This window comes from Chlamydomonas reinhardtii, chromosome 9, assembly GCF_000002595.2.
Source record: "Chlamydomonas reinhardtii strain CC-503 cw92 mt+ chromosome 9, whole genome shotgun sequence".
Lineage (NCBI taxonomy): Eukaryota > Viridiplantae > Chlorophyta > Chlorophyceae > Chlamydomonadales > Chlamydomonadaceae > Chlamydomonas > Chlamydomonas reinhardtii.
The window spans coordinates 1,326,101-1,346,420 of NC_057012.1; the positions used below are offsets into that span (position 1 = coordinate 1,326,101).

At 64.9% G+C, this 20,320-nt stretch overlaps 4 protein-coding genes across 4 annotated transcripts; 1 reads left to right on the forward strand and 3 right to left on the reverse strand.

The window, feature by feature from the left end:
- Positions 1–31: 31 nt before the first annotated feature.
- CHLRE_09g398800v5 (uncharacterized protein) lies at positions 32–1,551 on the reverse strand. The gene is made up of 3 exons (XM_043065909.1): positions 1,020–1,551; positions 791–901; positions 32–675 (listed from the first exon to the last, which is right to left on the reverse strand). Exons 1-3 carry the CDS (start codon positions 1,545–1,547, stop codon positions 553–555), a joined length of 762 nt encoding a protein of 253 aa, XP_042920848.1. The 5' UTR covers positions 1,548–1,551; the 3' UTR covers positions 32–552.
- A 54-nt stretch (positions 1,552–1,605) lies between these two features.
- On the reverse strand, positions 1,606–9,141 carry CHLRE_09g398750v5 (uncharacterized protein). The gene is made up of 12 exons (XM_043065907.1): positions 8,568–9,141; positions 8,366–8,457; positions 7,410–8,209; positions 7,010–7,136; positions 6,373–6,885; positions 5,747–6,160; positions 5,362–5,403; positions 4,963–5,115; positions 4,558–4,593; positions 4,156–4,242; positions 3,708–3,795; positions 1,606–3,475 (listed from the first exon to the last, which is right to left on the reverse strand). The coding sequence occupies exons 3-12, from the start codon at positions 8,189–8,191 to the stop codon at positions 3,102–3,104; spliced, it is 2,616 nt and encodes an 871-aa protein (XP_042920849.1). The 5' UTR covers positions 8,192–8,209; positions 8,366–8,457; positions 8,568–9,141; the 3' UTR covers positions 1,606–3,101.
- Positions 9,142–10,441: 1,300 nt separating this feature from the next.
- Positions 10,442–15,813, forward strand: CHLRE_09g398700v5 (uncharacterized protein). The gene is made up of 10 exons (XM_043065904.1): positions 10,442–10,745; positions 11,142–11,252; positions 11,806–11,914; positions 12,408–12,598; positions 13,251–13,367; positions 13,570–13,663; positions 14,035–14,128; positions 14,521–14,593; positions 14,824–14,915; positions 15,131–15,813. The coding sequence occupies exons 1-10, from the start codon at positions 10,584–10,586 to the stop codon at positions 15,198–15,200; spliced, it is 1,113 nt and encodes a 370-aa protein (XP_042920850.1). The 5' UTR covers positions 10,442–10,583; the 3' UTR covers positions 15,201–15,813.
- A 2-nt stretch (positions 15,814–15,815) lies between these two features.
- CHLRE_09g398702v5 (uncharacterized protein) lies at positions 15,816–17,201 on the reverse strand. Its single transcript, XM_043065905.1, has 2 exons — positions 16,938–17,201; positions 15,816–16,549 (listed from the first exon to the last, which is right to left on the reverse strand). Exons 1-2 carry the CDS (start codon positions 16,954–16,956, stop codon positions 16,290–16,292), a joined length of 279 nt encoding a protein of 92 aa, XP_042920851.1. The 5' UTR covers positions 16,957–17,201; the 3' UTR covers positions 15,816–16,289.
- Positions 17,202–20,320: the final 3,119 nt, after the last annotated feature.

Sequence of the window (20,320 nt, forward strand, 5' to 3'; positions counted from 1 at the left end):
GGGAAACTGTGCTGTTGGCGGGGGGACTCAGCAGGTCATGTGGTTACACGTGGGTGAACTGGCATCCCCAGTTCCACACAGTCTGGCACCGCAGCAACTTCTTGACCTTCGCACCTGGCCCCCAACCTGAGTCCAGAGGCCACCCCTACCATAACACATGAGCTCCAGTCCCAGTACGCCTGTACCTGACCACCCAAAGGCGGATGGGCCATACACCCATAGCATCACATATCTATGGTGCCAAAGGGAAGGCAAACCGCGAACGGCTTCACCGGTAGTACAGCAGGCCCACCAACAAGGAGGTGGCTGCCTTAGGGAGGCAGGAAAAGGGCTGATCCCGGGTCGTTATCAACCCAGCCACCTTGACGCGGGCGCCTACTAAGCACACGCCTCTATGTTGGGGGCCTTTGGCATCCCCGCAAATCCGGACGTGGCCGGTTGGGTGGGGTGCACAGTCCGTGCTAACCCGCAGCTAACAAACTAGTCACGTCACTCGCCGCCAATCAACACGTGCACCCTCAACCCCACGCCCTGCTAGCGCCGTTCAGGCTCTCAGCCTGGCCCCGCCGCCGGCGGCGGCCATGGCGGCCGCTGCAGCTTGGTCGGCCGCTCGAAGCCCATCAGCTTCAGCAGGAGGAGCACACGGATCACGTTGGCGGCGGAGACGTCGCGGTTCTGGGGATGGGGAACGGGGAGGAAGAGGAGAGCGCACATGAGCTGTCCCAACCGTCAACCTGTCAATCAATCCGTCCCCAGTGCCCAGCCGTCCCCGCACATGCACGGTCCTCACCCAGGTCGTCAAGCAGTCATTGCAGACTTTGACCGACCAGGGCCGCTGCCCCTCCTTCAGCCCCCCAAGCCGCTTGATGGCCATCTCCTGACACCCGCAGTTGTAGCAGGTCTGCATGGTCGGGAGGGTGGGAGGGAGGGGGGCCACACAAGGGCTTCCGCTAAAGCCAGGCATAAACCCAGCGGCCCACCCACCCACCGGCAATTGCAATCCCACTCAACCCACCCACCTTGGAGGTCTTGTATTCATCGATGATGAACACATGCTTGGCGTAGCGCTCACGGAGCAGCTTGATGAGCCGCCCCGTCGGCGCGCGCCCGCCCCTGACGGAGATGGGGGAGCCGCCCTTCCCTCCCTGGAAGGCCCACGAACCCCACCCCACCACCACCTCCTCCTTGGGCCTGCCGCCCGTGAGCTGCTTGGCGACGCGGTGGAGCGCGCAGTCGCGCTGGATGAACGCAGCCCAGCGCTTTCGGCGGAAGGCGGAGAAGTGGTAGTGCCACAGCACGTGCACCGCGCCCCGGGGCCCCGGCTCTGCCGGCCCCGCCGCCTCCGCCTGCCTCGCCGCCTGCCCCGCCGCCTGCCCCGCCGCCTGCCCCGCCGCCTGCCCTGCCGCCCCACTGGCGAAGAGGTAGCGCAGGCGCTCTTCAAACCGGGCCGCCGACGCGGTCGCCGCCGTGGGGATGCCGCCGATGTACGCCTGCAGGGCTGGCGCAAGCTGTGGGCGATTTGGCTGGAGTCGTTCCAGGCCTGACATGTGCCGCCAGTGGCCCATGCTCATAAGGAATCTGCTGTGTCTTGTAGCACATTTACGACGTACAGAAGTCATACTGCGCAAAGCCATGGCTTGCTTTTCGGGCAACCTCGCGAAAGTCCATTGTCCATGGACGTGCGAAGGCACCTCTCGCTCCGCCCGAATTATCCCCGCCGCCGCAGGCGGGCAGGCGGGCCCACCAAAAACGCCACGCTCAAAATTGCCGCGTATTCTTGCAACACCTTCTTGCAACTCCAACACGATCATCACACACACAATTACCCCATTGCAGCGATGCCCGTCCGTACATGCAAAGCTGGGCACGCGCCTCTCCTGTCGTAGCCCAGCACGCTTGCCGCTTTGCAATACGCAAGCACCCCCGCGCGCAGCTTGGTGCGATCCGGTGCATATCATCCGACCTACCCATCGCCCCACACAACTACGCGTAAGCTACCACACAACTACGCGTAAGCTACCCGACTGCCAACATCTGCGCGGTCCACCGCCTACACCACAGGGATGAACCGGAATTGTCTGCCCCACTCCCACGGCGCCTAGCCGGCACCTGAAGAACCAACGCGCGCCCATGTCCTTCCCCTATGTCCTTCATCAGGACAGAGCCAGCGCCAGCCGCTACGCCAGCGCCGCAACACGCAGTAAAAGCCGTGCCCACATGAAATGCCTTCTGCAATGACTCCATTTCATAGATAAATTGTAGCCCCGTGCAATTGGTATGCGCGTGCAATGCGTATGGCAAATTGTGATATGCACGGACGGGGCATGTGATGTCATCCAGGCATGGTCTGATGCCCAGAGACCCAACCCTCGTTCCCAAGCAAACAAGTGTTCCGCATTCTGCGTAGTTACCCATATTCCACGTACCATCTCCACCATCAAACAGCATAGTGACATAGCTCCCACCCCGCGTTTCATGCCCGATGCACACGCGGGCATCGACTGCAAACGCGCTCGACACGTTGTGGATCGATAGTATACCCTGCACGCCTGCACTTGTCCACCTGAGCGCGTCGAAAACACCCTCGGACCGCTTGCCTCACTCCAGCCCAGCTCGTTTCGTAGAATGAAAGGAAATACAAAGCAGCTGTCTATTTGGTGCACCTCACGCGACCATGCAAAACGCTCTCCGAGTGGGACAACAGTACTCATGAAGGCAAAGAAACAGGTGCGCATTGACCAAGGTCCCAGGCCTGCATTGGTGCTTGGTAAGTCCCCCAAGCTCCCTTCTCCGGTGCGGCACAGCAGCTATCCGCCCACGCGCGCCCCGATGTGCCCCGGCCACGCGCGTTCCGACGTTGTACGCGTTACCCGTACGTCGCCGACAGTGTTTAGGGCCGACCAGCCCAGTCTCATTGCCGCACTCACAGTTCGTACTGCATACTCCCAGTGTCACGGTAGCCGTCGTATATTGTATAGCCCCACGGTATCCACGTAATGCCGTACTTGCCAGCCGCACACGGACCGCAATCGTTCCCCACTTGCGGTGCGCGCGCCCGCACAACCGCGCCGCAGCCTCCCACGGCACTGCCAGGCGCCCATTCACCCGCGAGACGGGGGCGCGTCAGCCGTAGAACTGGGCACGGCCCCCACGGTGCCGGGCCCCAGCGGCGAAGCCGCTCCCGCCAGCGCCCCTCCTCCTGCTGCTCCTCCGCCCCCTCCTGCCCCACTCCCTGCGCCCGAGCCGGCGCCGGACGCCGCCGCCGCCGCCAGTCGGTGCATGTGGCGCTCCAACTTCTCCAGCGCGCCCACCACGCTTTTGATCGAGGGCCGCGCCGCGGGGTCGGTCTGCGTGCACAGCTCGCCCAGCTGCTGTAGGGGTCGGAACACGCCCGGCGGCCAGCGCAGCCGCAGCCTGCCCTCCGACACGCCCAGCGCGATGGCCATGGGGTGCGCGCCCTCGTACGGCGACGCACCTGGGGACAAGCAGGGCGGGCGCGGGGGAGGCAGGCGCAACGCGACGGGTGGGGAAGGCTCGGGTGCTGCTGTTGGCAAGGCTTGGGGTTGCAGGCGGGAGCCATGGTGTGCGCAGCGGCGGCGGGCGCTTGGGCGGGTTTGCCTGGCCTGCGACGGCCCAACAAGGCCACGGCAGGCACGCACACGGGCAAGGACACACTCAGGCGCGCGCACACGCCCCCAAGCGCTCACCGGTGCCGCATACCATCTGCCACAGCACCACCCCGAAGGAGTACACGTCGGAGGCCTTCATCATGTGCCCCTTGAACACCTCGGGCGCCTGTGCAGGGGGCAGTGGGAGCGCGGCGAGCAGGTGGGTGGGCAGTGGGACAGCGTGGCGGGGGTCGCCGTGCATGGGAGGTGGCGGTGGGAGGCAGGCAGGTCCCCACAGGCGTCGCAGTGCGTGTCGCAGTGCAAATGGAATTCCTGTGTTGTCACAGAAGCTCCATTGCATTCAGTTGCCCACCCCGTGTACGCAAAGCGCCCCCTCTGGACGAACCCCTCTACACAGCAGCATCAGCGTCGGCAGGCACACTCGTGCCACACACCCTCCGCACATGCAGCAATCACCACCACCCGACCATCACCACCACCCAGATCGGATCAAGATCACAACGCAGGCCACTGCAGCGGTCCTCACCATGTACGCGATGGAGCCGATCTGGCCGTCGCTGATGGCGATCTCGTCGGCGCCGCCCACCGGGTGCGCCATGCCCAGGTCGCTGACCTGTGGCGTGTGTGTGTGTGTGTGTGTGTGTGTGTGTGTGTGTGTGTGTGTGTGTGTGTGTGTGTATGTGTGTGTATGTGTGTGTGTGTGTGTGTGTGTGTGTGTTTTGGGGGGGTTGCAAATGCCAGCCCAAACTAAACCCAACCAAATCAAACTAGCGGGGGGTTCAAGGGTGCTGGGTTAAGCTGGGTTGGGCTGGGTTGGGCCGTTGATGGCATGCGCGTGCCGCGGGAGGCAAGAGAGGCAAGGGAGGAGGTCGGAGTCAAGACTCCCAGAAGCTAGGGGAGAGAAGGGAAGGCAACACATTGCACCCACCTTGGCCACGAACTTGCGCTTGTCCTGATTGGAGCCCTGTGAGCGCCGGAGGGCGGGACGGGGTGCGGGGCGCGGAGGGAAACGTCATGAACAACGCACACGGTGTGCTGCTGGAACAGGGCTCTGTGGCCAACGCATACAGAGCCCGGCGTTGGTACGGCGCGCCCCCGCTTGTCGGGCTGTCCCTTCACTTGTACTCCGCATCCATACAGAGCCCACAGCGACACAGAAATAGCTGACACGCCACGGAGGCTGCGCCAGCTGCGCGCCGCCGCATGCCCACTGCACCCCTCCCAATGGGCTCCGGCTAGAATGGTGCAGACAACCCCGCCCCAACCTCTTTTCCCATCCACAAACACACTCCACTCTCCGTCTTTTGGTCGGCTGGACCTCCCCCCATCCCACCTTGAGCAGCACGTTTCCTGGCTTGAGGTCTCCGTGCACCAGGCCGCTGAGGTGCAGGTGCTGCATGCCGTGTGCGATCTCCAGTGCCGTGCGCACCGTGGCGCGAAGCATCATGCGCGGGCTCCAGCTGGTGGTGTCGCGGTGGAAGGGCCCCTGCGGGGTGTGTGGAAGGGAGGGAGGTCCCATGGATGAAGAAGGCGATGTTAAAGCAGGGAGGGGCGGGGGAGCCGTGCAAAGGGGCGTGATTACGGGTGCCGACGTCCAGTAGGAGGGGAGGTGACCGGCCGCTGCTGCATGGTGCGTATGCTGTGCGGCCACGTGGCATGTGCCACACGGCCATGGTCCGCACATGCGAGGTGTGTGAAGGCCGCAAGCCACGTTCCCGCAGGCCACGCTCACCTCCCTCAGGGCCGCGAGCAAGCTGCCGCCGTCACAGTACTCCTGCGCACGTGTGGGCCAGGAGCAGCCACCACCGGGTGAGCGAGGCGCAGGTGCACCAGCCCTGAGAGCCACACACGCTGCTCCCAGACGGCGTGTCGTGCCATGCCCTCACCAGTTACCATCCCGGCGCCACCACCCCGCGCCCCACCTGCCATGCCCCGCTGCAGAGCTCTCTGGCTCTGACTGACCTCCCGCCTCTTCCCTATCCCCAGCCGTTGAACTTCCCTCCGAACCAAAACCCCAGCTCCCCGCCCCTGCCCATACGAATACCTACCCAAATCCACTCTGCCCTCTGTTCCCCTACCCCGCCTCTCCCGCCCCCCGCCACACCCGCGGGACTCACCATGACCACCATGGTCAGGAACTGCCCTTCGTGCGCGCCCAGCTGCCGCAGCACCTCGTGGATCGAGTACTTGGCCCGACCCAGGTGGTCGCGAACAAACGACGCGTCAAAGCTGTCCGCCGCGCCCGTCACGTGCGCCGCGCCGCCGGCTCCAGCGGCGGAGCCGCCGCTGCGGCTCGCTAGCGCGGCTGCGGCCGCCGCCGCGGCTGGCGCCGCCGCCGCCGGCGTGCCGGTACTGGCAACCTCGCCGTCGGCCATGTCTAGGGAGGTGGGGATGGAGGGCGAGCTTTGGAGTGTGGTGGAGGCGGTGGCGGGCGCCGTGTGGGGCGGCGGCCCGTTGAGCGCCGTCTGTAGCGGCCGCCCGTCAACACACGCGCTGCTTGGGGTAGCGCTGCCGCCGCCGTCCTCGTCCGGCTGCGGGCACACAACATAACGTTACGTCAAAGTGGCGTGGCTCAGGGCGGCGTTTTGAATGGAGCCACGTCGTAATGCAAGTCTTGGGTGGCCAAAAAACGCAAACGAAGCAGTGCCCACGTCCCCAAACCTCCGCTGCGACTTCATTTCGCATTCTCCCTCGTACGTAACACACATACACTCGCCGCACACGCACCCGCCACGCCCCGCACCTGCGCCGGCCCCGTGGCGCTGTCGTACGCCGCGCCCACCAGCCGCACGCCGTCGCGCGCCGTCGTGGTGGCGGAGGAGGACGATGCGTCCGGCCCGCCCTCGCTGTCGCACGTGGACAGCATGGCCGTGGAGCCGCGCCGCCCGCCGCCGCTGCCGCCGCCACCTGCGCCCGCCCCGCCTCCCGCCTCGCCGCCCCCGCCCCCCGAAGTCGGCGCGCCGCCGCCGGCCCCTGACGCCGGCTCGCCACCGGGGCCCGTGCCGCCACCGCGGCTGGCGCCGTGCATGGCCTCCGAGCCAATGGAGGAGCGCACCGTCTCCACAATGGTAGGCAGCGGCCCGCCGCCGCCGCCACCACCGCCGGCTCCGCCGCCGGCCCCATGCGCCAGCGCTGCGTGGATCTCTCCTCGGATCCAGGATCCGGACGTGAGGCCCGCCAGCAGGTCGTGGGAGATGTTGGGGTCGGCGGCGCCCATGCCGCCGCCGGGCTGCCCGCCCTCGCCGCCGGCGCCTTCCTGCAATCGTACGCGAGCATGCGTGGGTGGGTTCCGGGCATGGCAGGTTAAGTGGGTGGGGAGTGGGGACTCACGTTGCGTGCTGCACCGCCCCGCCCCTCCCTCCCCCTGCCCCCCTCCGCACCTTGGCTCTGAACATCGCCTCCGCCAGCTGCGTGACGCTGGTGGAGTAGGTCTGCACCACGTGCGGGTGGCTGGCCAGGCGGCTCAGCAGCGCCTCGCGCCGGCTGCGCGTCAGCTGGTCGTCATTGCTGCGTGGGCGCGCACGCGGGGCAGGAGGAAGAGGTGGAGGCGGAAGGGCTGGTTGGTGTCATGCCTTGATGAGAACTGATACTAAGAGGGGAAGACAACGGGGCAAGCCCGCACGCTCCCAACCTGCGAGCCCCCAGCCTGCGAGCCCCCAAGCTGCAAGCCCCCAGCCTGCAAGCCCCCAACCCGCAAGCCCCCTCCCTTGCTCCCCCCCACGCCCTCCCCCGCCCCAAAACCCACACGCCACAGCCCGCGCGCCCTCCCGCCCGCCGCACCTGCTGACGATGAACTTGACTGCCACCGTCACGCCCCGCCACCGGCCGATGTACACGCAGCCGCCGCCGCCGCTGCCGATGAGCGCCATCTGCTGCATCTCGCCCAGTGTGGCCTCCACGCCCAGCCCGTGCAGCGGTGCCGTGGCCGACAGGCTGGAGCCGAAGCTCATGCTGCCGGCGCCGAAGGCGCTGCCGGGCGCCACGACGGACCCCAGCGAGGCGGAGACGCGGCTCAGGGATCTGCCCGTGCTGTCGTCGCTGCGCGTCATGCCGTAGAAACCCCCGTTGCCGCCGCCGCCGTGGCCGCCGGGCAGCGCGGCGGCGGCGACCGCGGCGGCGGCCGCCGCAAGCATGCCCTGCGGCGCGTTGGCCCCGGCGCCGGGCCCGCCAGCACTGCCGCCGCCTCCACTTGCCCCTCCGCCGCCGCCGAAGCCAGCGTTACCAAAGCTGCCCATCATGGCCGCCGGCCCCTCAAACATGCCGCTGTCGCCAATGGTGTCGCCGCCCATGCTGTCCATGCTGCCGCCGACGTTGGAAGCCATCATGCTATCCATCATGCCCGTCCCGTGCCCCCCGCCGCCGCCGCCCGCGGTGAGGGAGCCATTGGCCGGCACCACGCCGCCTGGTGGCGGCATCAAATTCGCGCACGGCAGCGCCCCCAGAGACCCGCCGTAGTCGGATGCGGCGTCCATGGAGGACAGGTGCGGCGCGAGGTACGCTGGGAGCGGTGCGCCGCCTGCGCCCATGCGGTCGTGGTAGATCATGGCTCGGTTGAGCTGCATCAGCACATTGCCGGCCGGCTGCACGTGCACGTGCACATGCATGTGGGTGTGCAGGCAGAGGGCAGAGGGAGGGACGAGCATGAGGAAGGGTCAAGGGTGGCGCCCGTGCAGCGCCCAGCCCTCGGAGCCACCGTACAGCAGCCGTGTTCGACGCCCCCGTCTCCACTGACCTACCGTCACAGTTGCTGACGATATCTGCGCCGAGTCTGGAAGCCTTGCCGGTAGAACTATTGCACCGGCTGGCGTTGGGACAGTAATCGGCGGTCCTGCGAGTGCACGGGATCGTTGAGTTTCCGCCGTAGTCCTTGCGTGTGAACTAGATAGTCACACGAACCAAACCAGCCTATGTTATGTCCCCGAGCAAATTTATACTTACCAGTCATTTGTTTTTCCGGTTCAGGCGCAGCAGCAACATTCCCGGTTAGCCCTGCACCATCCTTCCCGGCTTCACGCTTGCTCGCGGCACCGCTAACGCATATTGTGATAGCTTCATGCTCAATTGGCGTTTCTGCAACTGGTGGGGGCTTGGGTTCCCCAGCAGATACGACTTGCGGTGCAGGATCGGACACTGGCGTCCTGCCGGGTGTCTTCTGTATGCCAGCAGCATTTCCAGTTGAAACTACCGTAGCTGCGCTGCCGTTATCTGACGATAGGCACCCGCCCATGGGCTCTCCGCAAAAGCAGCACTCGGGCCCGCCTACGCCAAACCCGGCCCTCTAAATACTTCCGGAAGAAGCATCAAATTGCAAGTACTTAATCGACAAGGCCGAGCTCGTTGTGAAAGAAAGACCGGTGCCACCACAGCGCATTTGAGACTGCCTTCCGATACAAAAGTAAAGCCTGAAAGAAGAGAAGAACCCGATGTCTACGTGCAGCTATAGCCGCAGCAAACTAGGGCCAAAGTCGGCCGAATTTGAAAACGTTTTCCCTCGATGCTCAAGATAGACGTAAAACAAATAAGCCGTTCTATTATGCATGGTCACTGAAAACACGCAGCACAAGGCCGGGCATGGCAACATGCGGCACGGCCGCATGGGCGAAGGAGACTCGCCCGCCGCTCACAAACTTCTCTCTTGGCTTGCTACTTGAACTTTAATTTGCTGCCTATGATACTCTCTTTCCACCACCCCCCGTCCCCCTTTCCCGGGCCCAGGTAGCGGTATTATCATAATCGTGCGTTTCTCTTGACGTACAGGATCCTCGCACGAACACATCCTCGAGCTTGTGCCTTGGCTCTCCCAGGGCCCTCCACAGTCCCCACCTTGCTCTTCGCCTGAGTGTCTGCTTTAAAGTATGTCGGGTCGGGAGTGGCGCTCTGGGAGCACGGCCTACTAGCCCAAGGCGCAGAGTTGGCTGTTGGCGTTGCAGGTGGCACTTCCCTGGGGTTAAACGCAAGACGTCCGCCTGAGCTGCGTCTGAAGTGCAATAGGTTTGCAAGGATTAAAGGTGCAGGTGACATGCACTGCTATGCTACTGTAATGCCCTTTTGCCAGTTGCCTATGGTGCAGCACCACAGCGGCGCAGCTAGCATCTCTCGGCGTCGCTGGATGGTGCGCTGGACGTGTCTGCTTTGCGGGCCTGATGGTGTTCCGGTGCTGGGCCTTTAATTGCTCCCGCTACGCTCGGGGTGCACTGGTGGCGAAACGCAACTTGTGGCACCTAATCCACCCATGGCCTGGACGAAGGGTGAGAAACACTCCACACGTGGAGCAGCCTTAGTAGCGTCTGATCCGCACGATGGCAGGGGTGCACAAAGCGAATGCATTGCATGTGTTGCCCGGCCAGCGCTCCTCTGCTGTCCAACCTGTTCAGCTCTGAGCCCCATCAATGCTCCGTCTTAGGCGTCCTGATACGCACAGGGACACAGAGCCATACCCACCGCTATTTGCCTGAGGTACGGTGACTTCAGATGTGACCGTGCTGCCAGTCCAGATGAAGGGGTTCCGTGCGTGCGTATTTTCGGAGCGGGGCTGGTCCAGTTGGCTCTGGGGCACCTGCCTTGGCTTCCTAGAGAGGGTGCGGCGGTGAGGTGTACAGCGTGCATGTGCGACATCCCAGGTACCAACGTTTCAACGCCTCCCTGCATGCATGTTCCGGCTACCTTCGAATCACTTCGGGGCACGCCCCATGGACCGCTTGGTGGGTGGCAAGTGAGGCATGGCAGCAACCGAAACTCCGCACGCCGTGCATTGGTGACGCCCTCAGTTGGCGTAACCCCTATGGCTGCCGCCAATTGGTTGGGAATCCGTAATGTTCGCATGAGCGAGACTCCTCGGCATTATATACCTTTGTTAGAGATCTCCGCGTCTATTTCCTTCCATAGATGATCAACGTTTGATTCTTCGCTGCTCTTCTGCAAGACGAGGGCTCTATATACAATTGCGTTGCAGCCATGATATACGCTCTATTACGGCTTATCCGCGAAACTCTAGGCCTCGGAAAGTTGTATAACGCTCTGGTGAAAACTTTCATCGGCGCTGTGGAGAATGGATACGTGCCGGACTTCATCCTGCGCACGGGAATTCGTTTCCTGCTTTCAAACCGAGTCGCCGAGGTGCGCCGGGTGGTCTGCGGTCGAAATTCTGGTGCTGTGCGTATGCGTGGTTCCCGACCCCCTCTCGCCCCCTGAAGCACGGCGGACACAACCCACACACATTAATCATCCCGCCACTGCGCCCAATCTACATCACGCAACCAAGCTGGTGTTGCCTTATAGACAGATTCATTTGTGGCGGCCGTAGTCACCCTGCGCCGCCGCGCCCACAAGGCACAAGCCCTTTTCCCCGTCCTTGCCATCCGTCGGCCGCGCCGTTGACCCAGCCGCCGCCGTACCTGCCCCCCCAGCACCAACGCAACACAACGCAGCGCAAGCCAACATAACACACCATCACGCCACAGCACGCTCCTTCATGTCAAAATGTGCTGTGCGCTGTGCTGTGCTGGCGTTCAGGTGCCCAAGGACCTGAACGGGCAGCTGCAGCAGACGGTGGCGTTCGTGAACGACCTCAAGACAATGCCCATCGCGGTCAACACCTCGGAGGCCAATGAGCAGCACTACGAGGTGTGTGTGTGTCTTGTGCGAGTGTGCGTGCTGGTGTGTTAGTGTGGTGGCTGGCTGGTGTGGTGGGCTTGTGTGGATGGCGGCACAATGGCGGTGGTAGCCCAGTGGAGGCGGGGGAGTGGAGAATGGGGCTGGTGGTGTAGCCTGAGCTTTTGGATCGGAGAAAGGACGAGGGGCTGGGTGGGTCCGGTGCTTGAGGAGCAAGGTAAGGAGAATACTGCGAGGCAGTGTTGTGATGGCGGGGGGCAGCGATGCACAGGCATAGGATGCTGTGTAGCCACAGGGGCGTGGGTGCAACTGTGCAAGGATTGCTTGGACCGCGCGGCGTGCTGAGCTTCAACCCGCATCGTCGCCTGTGCTGTCCGTTCCCGCGCAATCCAACCTCCCCAGCGGCCCAGCCCCATCCATTCCCTTGCCCCTCCATTCTCCCTGCACATCCTTGGATAAGGCCCAGCCAACCCCATCCCTTCTCCCCCGCCTCTCGTGCCCTCTCCCCTGTTCCTCTCACCCGCCGCCCGTTCCCCCCTCTCCTCCCCTCCTCCCCCCCCCCCAGATCCCCACGCCCTACTATCTGCTGGTCCTGGGCTCGCACCTCAAGTACTCCTCCTGCCTCTACCGCTCGCCGCGGGAGTCGCTGGAGCAGGCCGAGTACAACATGCTGGGTGAGAGCGGCCCGGGGGGGGGGGGAGGGGGAGGAGGAGCTTGTGCGGGGGGGCAGGGGCAGGTGCGATATCGGAGTTGGGGCAGGGCGGGGTTTGGAGGGCCCCAGGACGGGAGGAAGGAGCTGAGGGGGCGCGGGAGGGGAGCGGAAGGGGCGCGGGAGGGGGTGGTATGGAACGACTGCGCAGCTTGTGGTCGTGACCGAGTGCCGTGATTCAGTGGCCTGGGACCGCGCGGCGTGAGCATGGGCGTGAAGTTGCAGCTCGGAGGCGTGGAACCGGCGGCACAACCAGGGGCCAGCTGGCATTGAGGCAGGACGGTATGGGCAGCAGGGCTGATGCTGTGGTTTCCACCGCACAACCGCCCCTCCCACCCGTCATGCAACCCCTGGTTTAGTTTGGGCTGGTATTTACAACCCCTCCCACCCACTCCCCACCCCCCCCCGCTTCCGTGATCCCACCCTCTCCCACGCCCTCCTCCGGTCCTCCCACGCAGACCTGTACTGCGAGCGCGCGCAGCTGCGGCCCGGCCAGCGGGTTCTGGAGCTGGGCTGCGGCTGGGGCAGCTTCAGCCTGTTTGCGGCGGCGCGCTACCCCGCCTCCACCTTCTTCGCCGTCTCCAACAGCGCCACACAGAAGGCGTTCATTGACGGAGAGGCCGCCAAGCGCGGCATCACCAACCTCACGGTGGGTAGGGGGGAGGGAGGGAGGGCGGCGTGTGTGTGGTGGGTGGTGGGGGTGAGGGTGTGTGCCCAACCCCACCGAATAGGTCTTGTGGGGTGAGGCGTGAGTGCAGGGCGGGGTAGGGCGGGCGGGCGGAGCGGCTGTGTTCGCCATGTGCCTAGTGACTGACGGGGCGTGGAGGTGCAGCTCACAGCGAGGGGGTGGGGGCGCGGGTACATTCAAGAGTTGTTAAAGAAGTGGTAGACCGCAGGCAGTCTTCGCAGGGGGGGTGGCGCAAGGGCACATGGCAGGCAGCACCGCACACCGGGCCGTGGGCAGCAGGCCACGCGACAGCAGCACGCGTGACACCCCGACCCACATGAAACCCCAGGTACATTTCCATCTTGCATTTCCCCTTCCTACCTCGCACACGCACTGAGCACACACGTTCAGACACATACAACACAAACTCTCTCCCCAACGGCACGTCTTCTTAATTATTCATGAATGTAGTCCCCCCCCGCGTGCTTCTACCTGGTCATGCCTAATACCCACACAGGCTCCCCGCACCCCGTGTCTGCTGTACCGTACTACTCTTCCTGGCTACGCCTTCATTTCTTAACTAATCATGAATGTCTATCCCCCCCCTCCCCCCCCCTCCCCCCACACACCTCAGGTCCTGACCGCCAACATGGTGGACTTCGAGGCGCCCACCGCCAACGGCCTGTTCGACCGCGTGGTGTCCATTGAGATGTTCGAGCACATGAAGAACTACCAGCGGCTGCTGCGCAAGGTGGGTGGGAGCAGGCGGAGTGCCGGCGGCATGGCATCAGGACGCAGGTCAATGCAGACCCATCCTGCGTGCGCGCGTTTAAAGGGGTGTGAATTAGAGTGCAGGAGGGGTAAACCTGCGGTGCGTTGATCGTGTCCACGCACGCCCTGCCCCAACGCCCCTGCCCCCCGCGCCTCACCCGCCCCCCCCCCCCCTTGTGCAGGTGTCGGGCTGGCTGGCCGCCGAGGGCAAGTTGTTCGTGCACATCTTCCTGCACCGCACCACACCCTACCACTTCGAGGTGCAGAGCGAGGAGGGTGAGAGCGCGACCGGGGCTGGGGTGGGGTGGGGCCCGGGCGGGGTCACGTGACCCGTCGTGACGTATGAAATTGCCTGCTGGGCGGGTTGCTCTCCTCAGCGCCAGACTCCCTGAGCCCGCCTACGGCCTTGCAGCAAGCCCTGCCGCTCCCGCCTCCCCCTACTCCCTCTCTTCCCCTCACCTCTACCCCTGGCCGCCGTGTACCGTGTCATGTGCTTCACTCGGAATGATGAAAACGCCCAGGCCTACTCCCCAGCCTATTCCCGTACAACCCCCCTCACCTGCCCCCCTCCCCCTTACACTGCGCCCGACAATCCCGCCTTCCCCACCCCACCCGCCCAACCCCCAACCCGCCTCCCCCGCACACAGACTGGATGTCCAAGTACTTCTTCACGGGCGGCACCATGCCCTCCTCCGACCTGCTGCTCTACTTCCAAGACGACCTGGTCATTCGCAACCACTGGTGAGGCGGGCGGTGATGGGTGTGTTGGGGGTGGGGGGCGGGGGGAGAGACTAAGAAGGAAGGAAGGAAAGAGTGTCAGGCTGGAGGGTGGACAGGAGCAACGAGAAAAGCGTAAGAGAGGGGAGAGGGGCCTCGTCAGGCTGCGGCGCAGGATCAGCGCGAGGAGGCAATGGGTTAGGAGAGCGACATGGGGGCAGCGGCGGGGTACGGCCTGCGGGGTTTAGGGGCGAGCAGGGGAAGGGGGTACACACAGCGAGGGAGAAGGGGGTGCCGCAGCATGAGCACAACCGCGTCCGTCGAACTCCACCCATCGCCTGTACGGCATACCTCGTGCATGTGTTCATGTGTGCATGTGTTCATGTGTGTGTGTCTGTGTGTGCCTGTGTGTTTAGGTACGTGAACGGGCGGCACTACAGCCGCACTCTGGAGGACTGGCTGGTGCGCCACGACAGGAACAGCCGCGAGGTGCGTGAGCTGGAGAGTCTCAGAGGAGCAGGCGGGGACTCCAAGAGCGAGGGGTTGGTGCCAGGGGTCGGCGTCTGTGGAATCATGGGTTGGAGGGAGGCATGAGGTGGGGCGCCTCCTAACCCAGCCCAAACCATGCTTCTCAGCTGTGGAAGGGCGGCCAACTGCTCGCTGGCGACCCAACCGCCACCATGTCCGCTGATGACCCAACCGCCAACTGCCGCATGCAGGTGCGCAAGATCTTGACCACCGCCTACACGGGCTCCAAGGACAGCGCCAACGTGTGGTTCCACCGCTGGCGCATCTTCTACATCGCCTGCAGGCGCGTGCGCGTGTGCCGGCGGGCGTGTGTTGAGAGTGTGGGGGCGTTGGGGGCTGGCAAGGCTGCTGTGCACTGCGGTGGGAGATCCATACGCATGATCCCGCTAGTCGGTACACCGTGCCCCTCTCGTCCCGCGCCTGTCGCCGCGTCTGCCCCCGCTCAATATCAGTACTCCACATACTCCTCTCCTCTCCTTGCCTTTCCAATCGGCGCAGCGAGCTGTTCAACTACAAGGGCGGCGAGGAATGGGGCGTGGGCCACTTCCTGTTCGAGCAGCGCGGCTGAGGAGCGGTACGAGCAGGAGCAGGAGGAACGGGGAAGATGAGGGGCGAGCGGAAGGAGCGAGCGGAGAAGGGGAGGGGGAGGGATGGCAGGGGAGGCCAGAAGTGGGCGGCAGAAGGGTAGGGTGGAGGCGGGTGTCTGTATGTGTATGTGTGTGTCAGTGGTGACGCGCATGCCGTGACTCAATCGAACATACCGTGTACATGGGTGGCCGGGGGCGCGGCGGGGCGGGGCTGCAAGGCATGTACGGGAAGGGACGTGCAGCTGCACGGCCGCTGCACGGCGGCTGCACGGCTGGGTGTTTGAGAGACAACGCATCCCCACAGTCGGGTCCATAGCAAGCGGCATGGCGAACATGGGTCAAGCATTGGTTGGCGGTGTTTCGAGTATATACCAGCGGAGAAGTAAGGCACCTGGTATGGCATGTATGCGTGCTGCTGCTGTATGGCCTGGGGCGCACTTGTTGAACACTGGGGGCCAGCGGCGGTGGGGGTGCCCTGCGCTGTAAGGGAGGCTGACCCGCAAAGCCATGCCGCCCGGCCGCATCATCCAGAGATTGTGTTGGTGCACGAGGGACCTGCTGACGCAGCTCACGAGGCAGCGAACACGCAATAGCAGTAGTACGGAAGCCCTGTTCCAGGCCCCAGGGCCCATTGAGGGCCGTGCCACCTGCAGCGGCGACAGCTCTACTACACGCCTTGGGCTCGTAGGCCCTGCTCCCATGGGGGTGCCACCACCTACCGCTATCTACGTAAACTTCAATCTTCAAAGAGTTCTAAGTGTTGGAACTTCCAACTCCCCTTCTAATGTCAAGTCCAGAGGCACGTATGCATGCATCTACCATCCGTCACACGCTCAAGATTGTCTACACACGGCAGTTGCCAACCAACCTTGCTGCCATCTACTGTCAGCCATGCATGGCCATCGTGCAAGCCAAGCTGATCAGCAGCATAAAAAGTCCAGGTAGTGGTGCGGGACCGAGCAAAACGCCTGCGGAGCCACCGGAGCCACCACTACTACCAACGCTGCCACTAGCTGCCACTGCCACCAACGGAAATACGGGCCACACTGGCTCTGCTGCTGCCAGATGCTCTAGCGGGTGACGCAGGTGTGGAGGGCACCGACGGTGGAGCCGTGGAGGTGGAGGTGGTGGCGTGGCGTGGCCAGCTGGCACAGAGCCCGCGCATAGCGATGCAGGCGGCTGTGGGCAGCCAGCAGCCGCCGGCACGCAACCACCCGTGCCGTTCGTCGCCCACCGCCGCCCACTGCACAAGCGCTGTGCATCCCCAGTCGCGGCCCGGGCGTGGGACTGGTTGAAGGGGCGCCGTCCCACGTCAGGTAGTACCCAGAGCCTGGCTGGCAGTGTGGGGATGCGCGGAGGGGCGGAGTGGACAAGGCGCGTGTGCAGGTGTGCGTGCTTCGTGTGGGGGGCCTTGACGGCGGGCGGCTCGTCCGGTGCGGTACGGGCCGCTTCCGTGCCCTGGAGCCTTTGCGCTGTGCCTGCCCGGCTCTCAGTACTGAGCCAGCCTAGATGCCATGCTATAACGGCGCTCGGGCCGCCAGGAATCCACACGGCCGGGCCACACGGTGTCCGGGCACCCGGCCACCCCACACGGCGCAGGGCCCACGGAGGGTCCCAGCGTCCGCGCGGCTGCTGCAAAAATGCCCAGCCCTGATTCTTTCGGACGTGTGTCCATAGAGGCTTGCTCGGAGCTCCCTGGCCGTGCACGGGGGCCATACCTGGCGCGTGGGTGGGCATGTCGACATGTTTGCCGGGTCCGCATTTCGTTAGGATTCGGGCTACCCCCACTTCAAGGCAGCTTGTTTGCGGTCATTTGAGGCGACCTATATGCTCATATGCAAATGGAGGAACCGACGCCAGGAAAGTGGCGACTTTTAGACGGAGCCTTCGCGGCTCGCGACCGGGCCGGCCGCGCGAGAATTGCGAAAACAACTCCTGAGGCCAGACCAAATGCCGCTCAACCAGTGCGACATACGGCTTACACATATACCTGTATATCTAATTTCTAACAGCGCTCGCCAGCACCGCCACAATCGTGTGCCAGGTCGGGCCGTGGCACGGTGCCCGGGCACTGTCTTGCGTGCGCTTCCTGGGCCGCCATGCCCCTCTGGTGCATACCACTCCCACCCCCGCCCTCTAGACACCTCTGGATATATGCATAGTAGTCGCCAGCATCACAACGTGGCAAAGCAGCCCGCACACGGACGTCGCCAAGGCGGCACCCAGCCCGGGGCTGCGTGCAAGGCCACGCGCTGCGCCCTGAGCCGGCAGGGGCTGCCCGGGCTGACCACGCATGCCGCCATGGCGTGTCCGGCTGGCACAGAGCCCGCGCATAGCGATGCAGGCGGCTGTGGGCAGCCAGCAGCCGCCGACACGCACCCACCCATGCCGTTCGTCGCCCACTGCCGCCCACAGCACAAGCGCTGTGCATCCCCAGTCGCGGCCCGGGCGTGGGACTGGTTGAAGGGGCGCCGTCCCACGTCAGGTAGTACCCAGAGCCTGGCTGGCAGTGTGGGGATGCGCGGAGGGGCGGAGTGGACAAGGCGCGTGTGCAGGTGTGCGTGCTTCGTGTGGGGGGCCTTGACGGCGGGCGGCTCGTCCGGTGCGGTATGGGCCGCTCCCGTGCCCTGGAGCCTGTGCGCCGCGCCTGCCCGGCTCTCAGTACTGAGCCAGCCTAGATGCCATGCTATAACGGCGCTCGGGCCGCCAGGAATCCACACGGCCGGGCCACACGGTGTCCGGGCACCCGGCCACCCCACACGGCGCAGGGCCCACGGAGGGTCCCAGCGTCCGCGCGGCTGCTGCAAAAATGCCCAGCCCTGATTCTTTCGGACGTGTGTCCATAGAGGCTTGCTCGGAGCTCCCTGGCCGTGCACGGGGGCCATACCTGGCGCGTGGGTGGGCATGTCGACATGCTTGCCGGGTCCGCATTTCGTTAGGATTCGGGCTACCCCCACTTCAAGGCAGCTTGTTTGCGGTCATTTGAGGCGACCTATATGCTCATATGCAAATGGAGGAACCGACGCCAGGAAAGTGGCGACTTTTAGACGGAGCCTTCGCGGCTCGCGACCGGGCCGGCCGCGCGAGAATTGCGAAAACAACTCCTGAGGCCAGACCAAATGCCGCTCAACCAGTGCGACATACGGCTTACACATATACCTGTATATCTAATTTCTAACAGCGCTCGCCAGCACCGCCACAATCGTGTGCCAGGTCGGGCCGTGGCACGGTGCCCGGGCACTGTCTTGCGTGCGCTTCCTGGGCCGCCATGCCCCTCTGGTGCACACCACTCCCACCCCCGCCCTCTAGACACCTCTGGATATATGCATAGTAGTCGCCAGCATCACAACGTGGCAAAGCAGCCCGCACACGGACGTCGCCAAGGCGGCACCCAGCCCGGGGGTGCGTGCAAGGCCACGCGCTGCGCCCTGAGCCGGCAGGGGCTGCCCGGGCTGACCACGCATGCCGCCATGGCGTGTCCGGCTGGCACAGAGCCCGCGCATAGCGATGCAGGCGGCTGTGGGCAGCCAGCAGCCGCCGACACGCACCCACCCATGCCGTTCGTCGCCCACTGCCGCCCACTGCACAAGCGCAGTGCATCCCCAGTCGCGGCCCGGGCGTGGGACTGGTTGAAGGGGCGCCGTCCCACGTCAGGTAGTACCCAGAGCCTGGCTGGCAGTGTGGGGATGCGCGGAGGGGCGGAGTGGACAAGGCGCGTGTGCAGGTATGCGTGCTTCGTGTGGGGGGCCTTGACGGCGGGCGGCTCGTCCGGTGCGGTATGGGCCGCTCCCGTGCCCTGGAGCCTGTGCGCCGCGCCTGCCCGGCTCTCAGTGCTGAGCCAGCCTAGATGCCATGCTATAACGGCGCTCGGGCCGCCAGGAATCCACACGGCCGGGCCACACGGTGTCCGGGCGCCCGGCCACCCCACACGGCGCAGGGCCCACGGAGGGTCCCAGCGTCCGCGCGGCTGCTGCAAAAATGCCCAGCCCTGATTCTTTCGGACGTGTGTCCATAGAGGCTTGCTCGGAGCTCCCTGGCCGTGCACGGGGGCCATACCTGGCGCGTGGGTGGGCATGTTGACATGTTTGCCGGGTCCGCATTTCGTTAGGATTCGGGCTACCCCCACTTCAAGGCAGCTTGTTTGCGGTCATTTGAGGCGACCTATATGCTCATATGCAAATGGAGGAACCGACGCCAGGAAAGTGGCGACTTTTAGACGGAGCCTTCGCGGCTCGCGACCGGGCCGGCCGCGCGAGAATTGCGAAAACAACTCCTGAGGCCAGAACAAATGCCGCTCAACCAGTGCGACCTACGGCTTACACATATACCTGTATATCTAATTTCTAACAGCGCTCGCCAGCACCGCCACAATCGTGTGCCAGGTCGGGCCGTGGCACGGTGCCCGGGCACTGGCCCGCGTGCGCTTCCTGGGCCGCCATGCCCCTCTGGTGCATACCACTCCCACCCCCGCCCTCTAGACACCTCTGGATATATGCATAGTAGTTGCCAGCATCACAACGTGGCAAAGCAGCCCGCACACGGACGTCGCCAAGGCGGCACCCAGCCCGGAGGCGCGTGCAAGGCCACGCGCTGCGCCCTGAGCCGGCAGGGGCTGCCCGGGCTGGCCGCGCATGCCGCCATGGCGTGGCCAGCTGGCACAGAGCCCGCGCATAGCGATGCGGGCGGCTGTGGGCAGCCAGCAGCCGCCGGCACGCACCCACCCATGCCGTTCGTCGCCCACTGCCGCCCACAGCACAAGCGCAGTGCATCCCCAGTCGCGGCCCGGGCGTGGGACTGGTTGAAGGGGCGCCGTCCCACGTCAGGTAGTACCCAGAGCCTGGCTGGCAGTGTGGGGATGCGCGGAGGGGCGGAGTGGGCAAGGCGCGTGTGCAGGTATGCGTGCTTCGTGTGGGGGGCCTTGACGGCGGGCGGCTCGTCCGGTGTGGTATGGGCCGCTCCCGTGCCCTGGAGCCTGTGCGCCGCGCCTGCCCGGCTCTCAGTGCTGAGCCAGCCTAGATGCCATGCTATAACGGCGCTCGGGCCGCCAGGAATCCACACGGCCGGGCCACACGGTGTCCGGGCACCCGGCCACCCCACACGG

Coding starts and splice junctions, on each gene's coding strand:
- CHLRE_09g398800v5 (XM_043065909.1), bottom strand. CDS start 1,547: ATGTCAGGCCTGGAACGACTCCAGCCAAATCGCCCACAGCTTGCGCCA. Junction 902..1,019: donor ATGAATACAAGACCTCCAAG/GTGGGTGGGTTG, acceptor CCGACCATGCAG/ACCTGCTACAACTGCGGGTG. Junction 676..790: donor ATGACTGCTTGACGACCTGG/GTGAGGACCGTG, acceptor CCCCATCCCCAG/AACCGCGACGTCTCCGCCGC.
- CHLRE_09g398750v5 (XM_043065907.1), bottom strand. CDS start 8,191: ATGCAGCTCAACCGAGCCATGATCTACCACGACCGCATGGGCGCAGGC. Junction 7,137..7,409: donor GTCAAGTTCATCGTCAGCAG/GTGCGGCGGGCG, acceptor GCGCCCACGCAG/CAATGACGACCAGCTGACGC. Junction 6,161..6,372: donor GCGCCACGGGGCCGGCGCAG/GTGCGGGGCGTG, acceptor GTGTGCCCGCAG/CCGGACGAGGACGGCGGCGG.
- CHLRE_09g398700v5 (XM_043065904.1), top strand. CDS start 10,584: ATGATATACGCTCTATTACGGCTTATCCGCGAAACTCTAGGCCTCGGA. Junction 11,253..11,805: donor CCAATGAGCAGCACTACGAG/GTGTGTGTGTGT, acceptor CCCCCCCCCCAG/ATCCCCACGCCCTACTATCT. Junction 11,915..12,407: donor GGCCGAGTACAACATGCTGG/GTGAGAGCGGCC, acceptor CCTCCCACGCAG/ACCTGTACTGCGAGCGCGCG.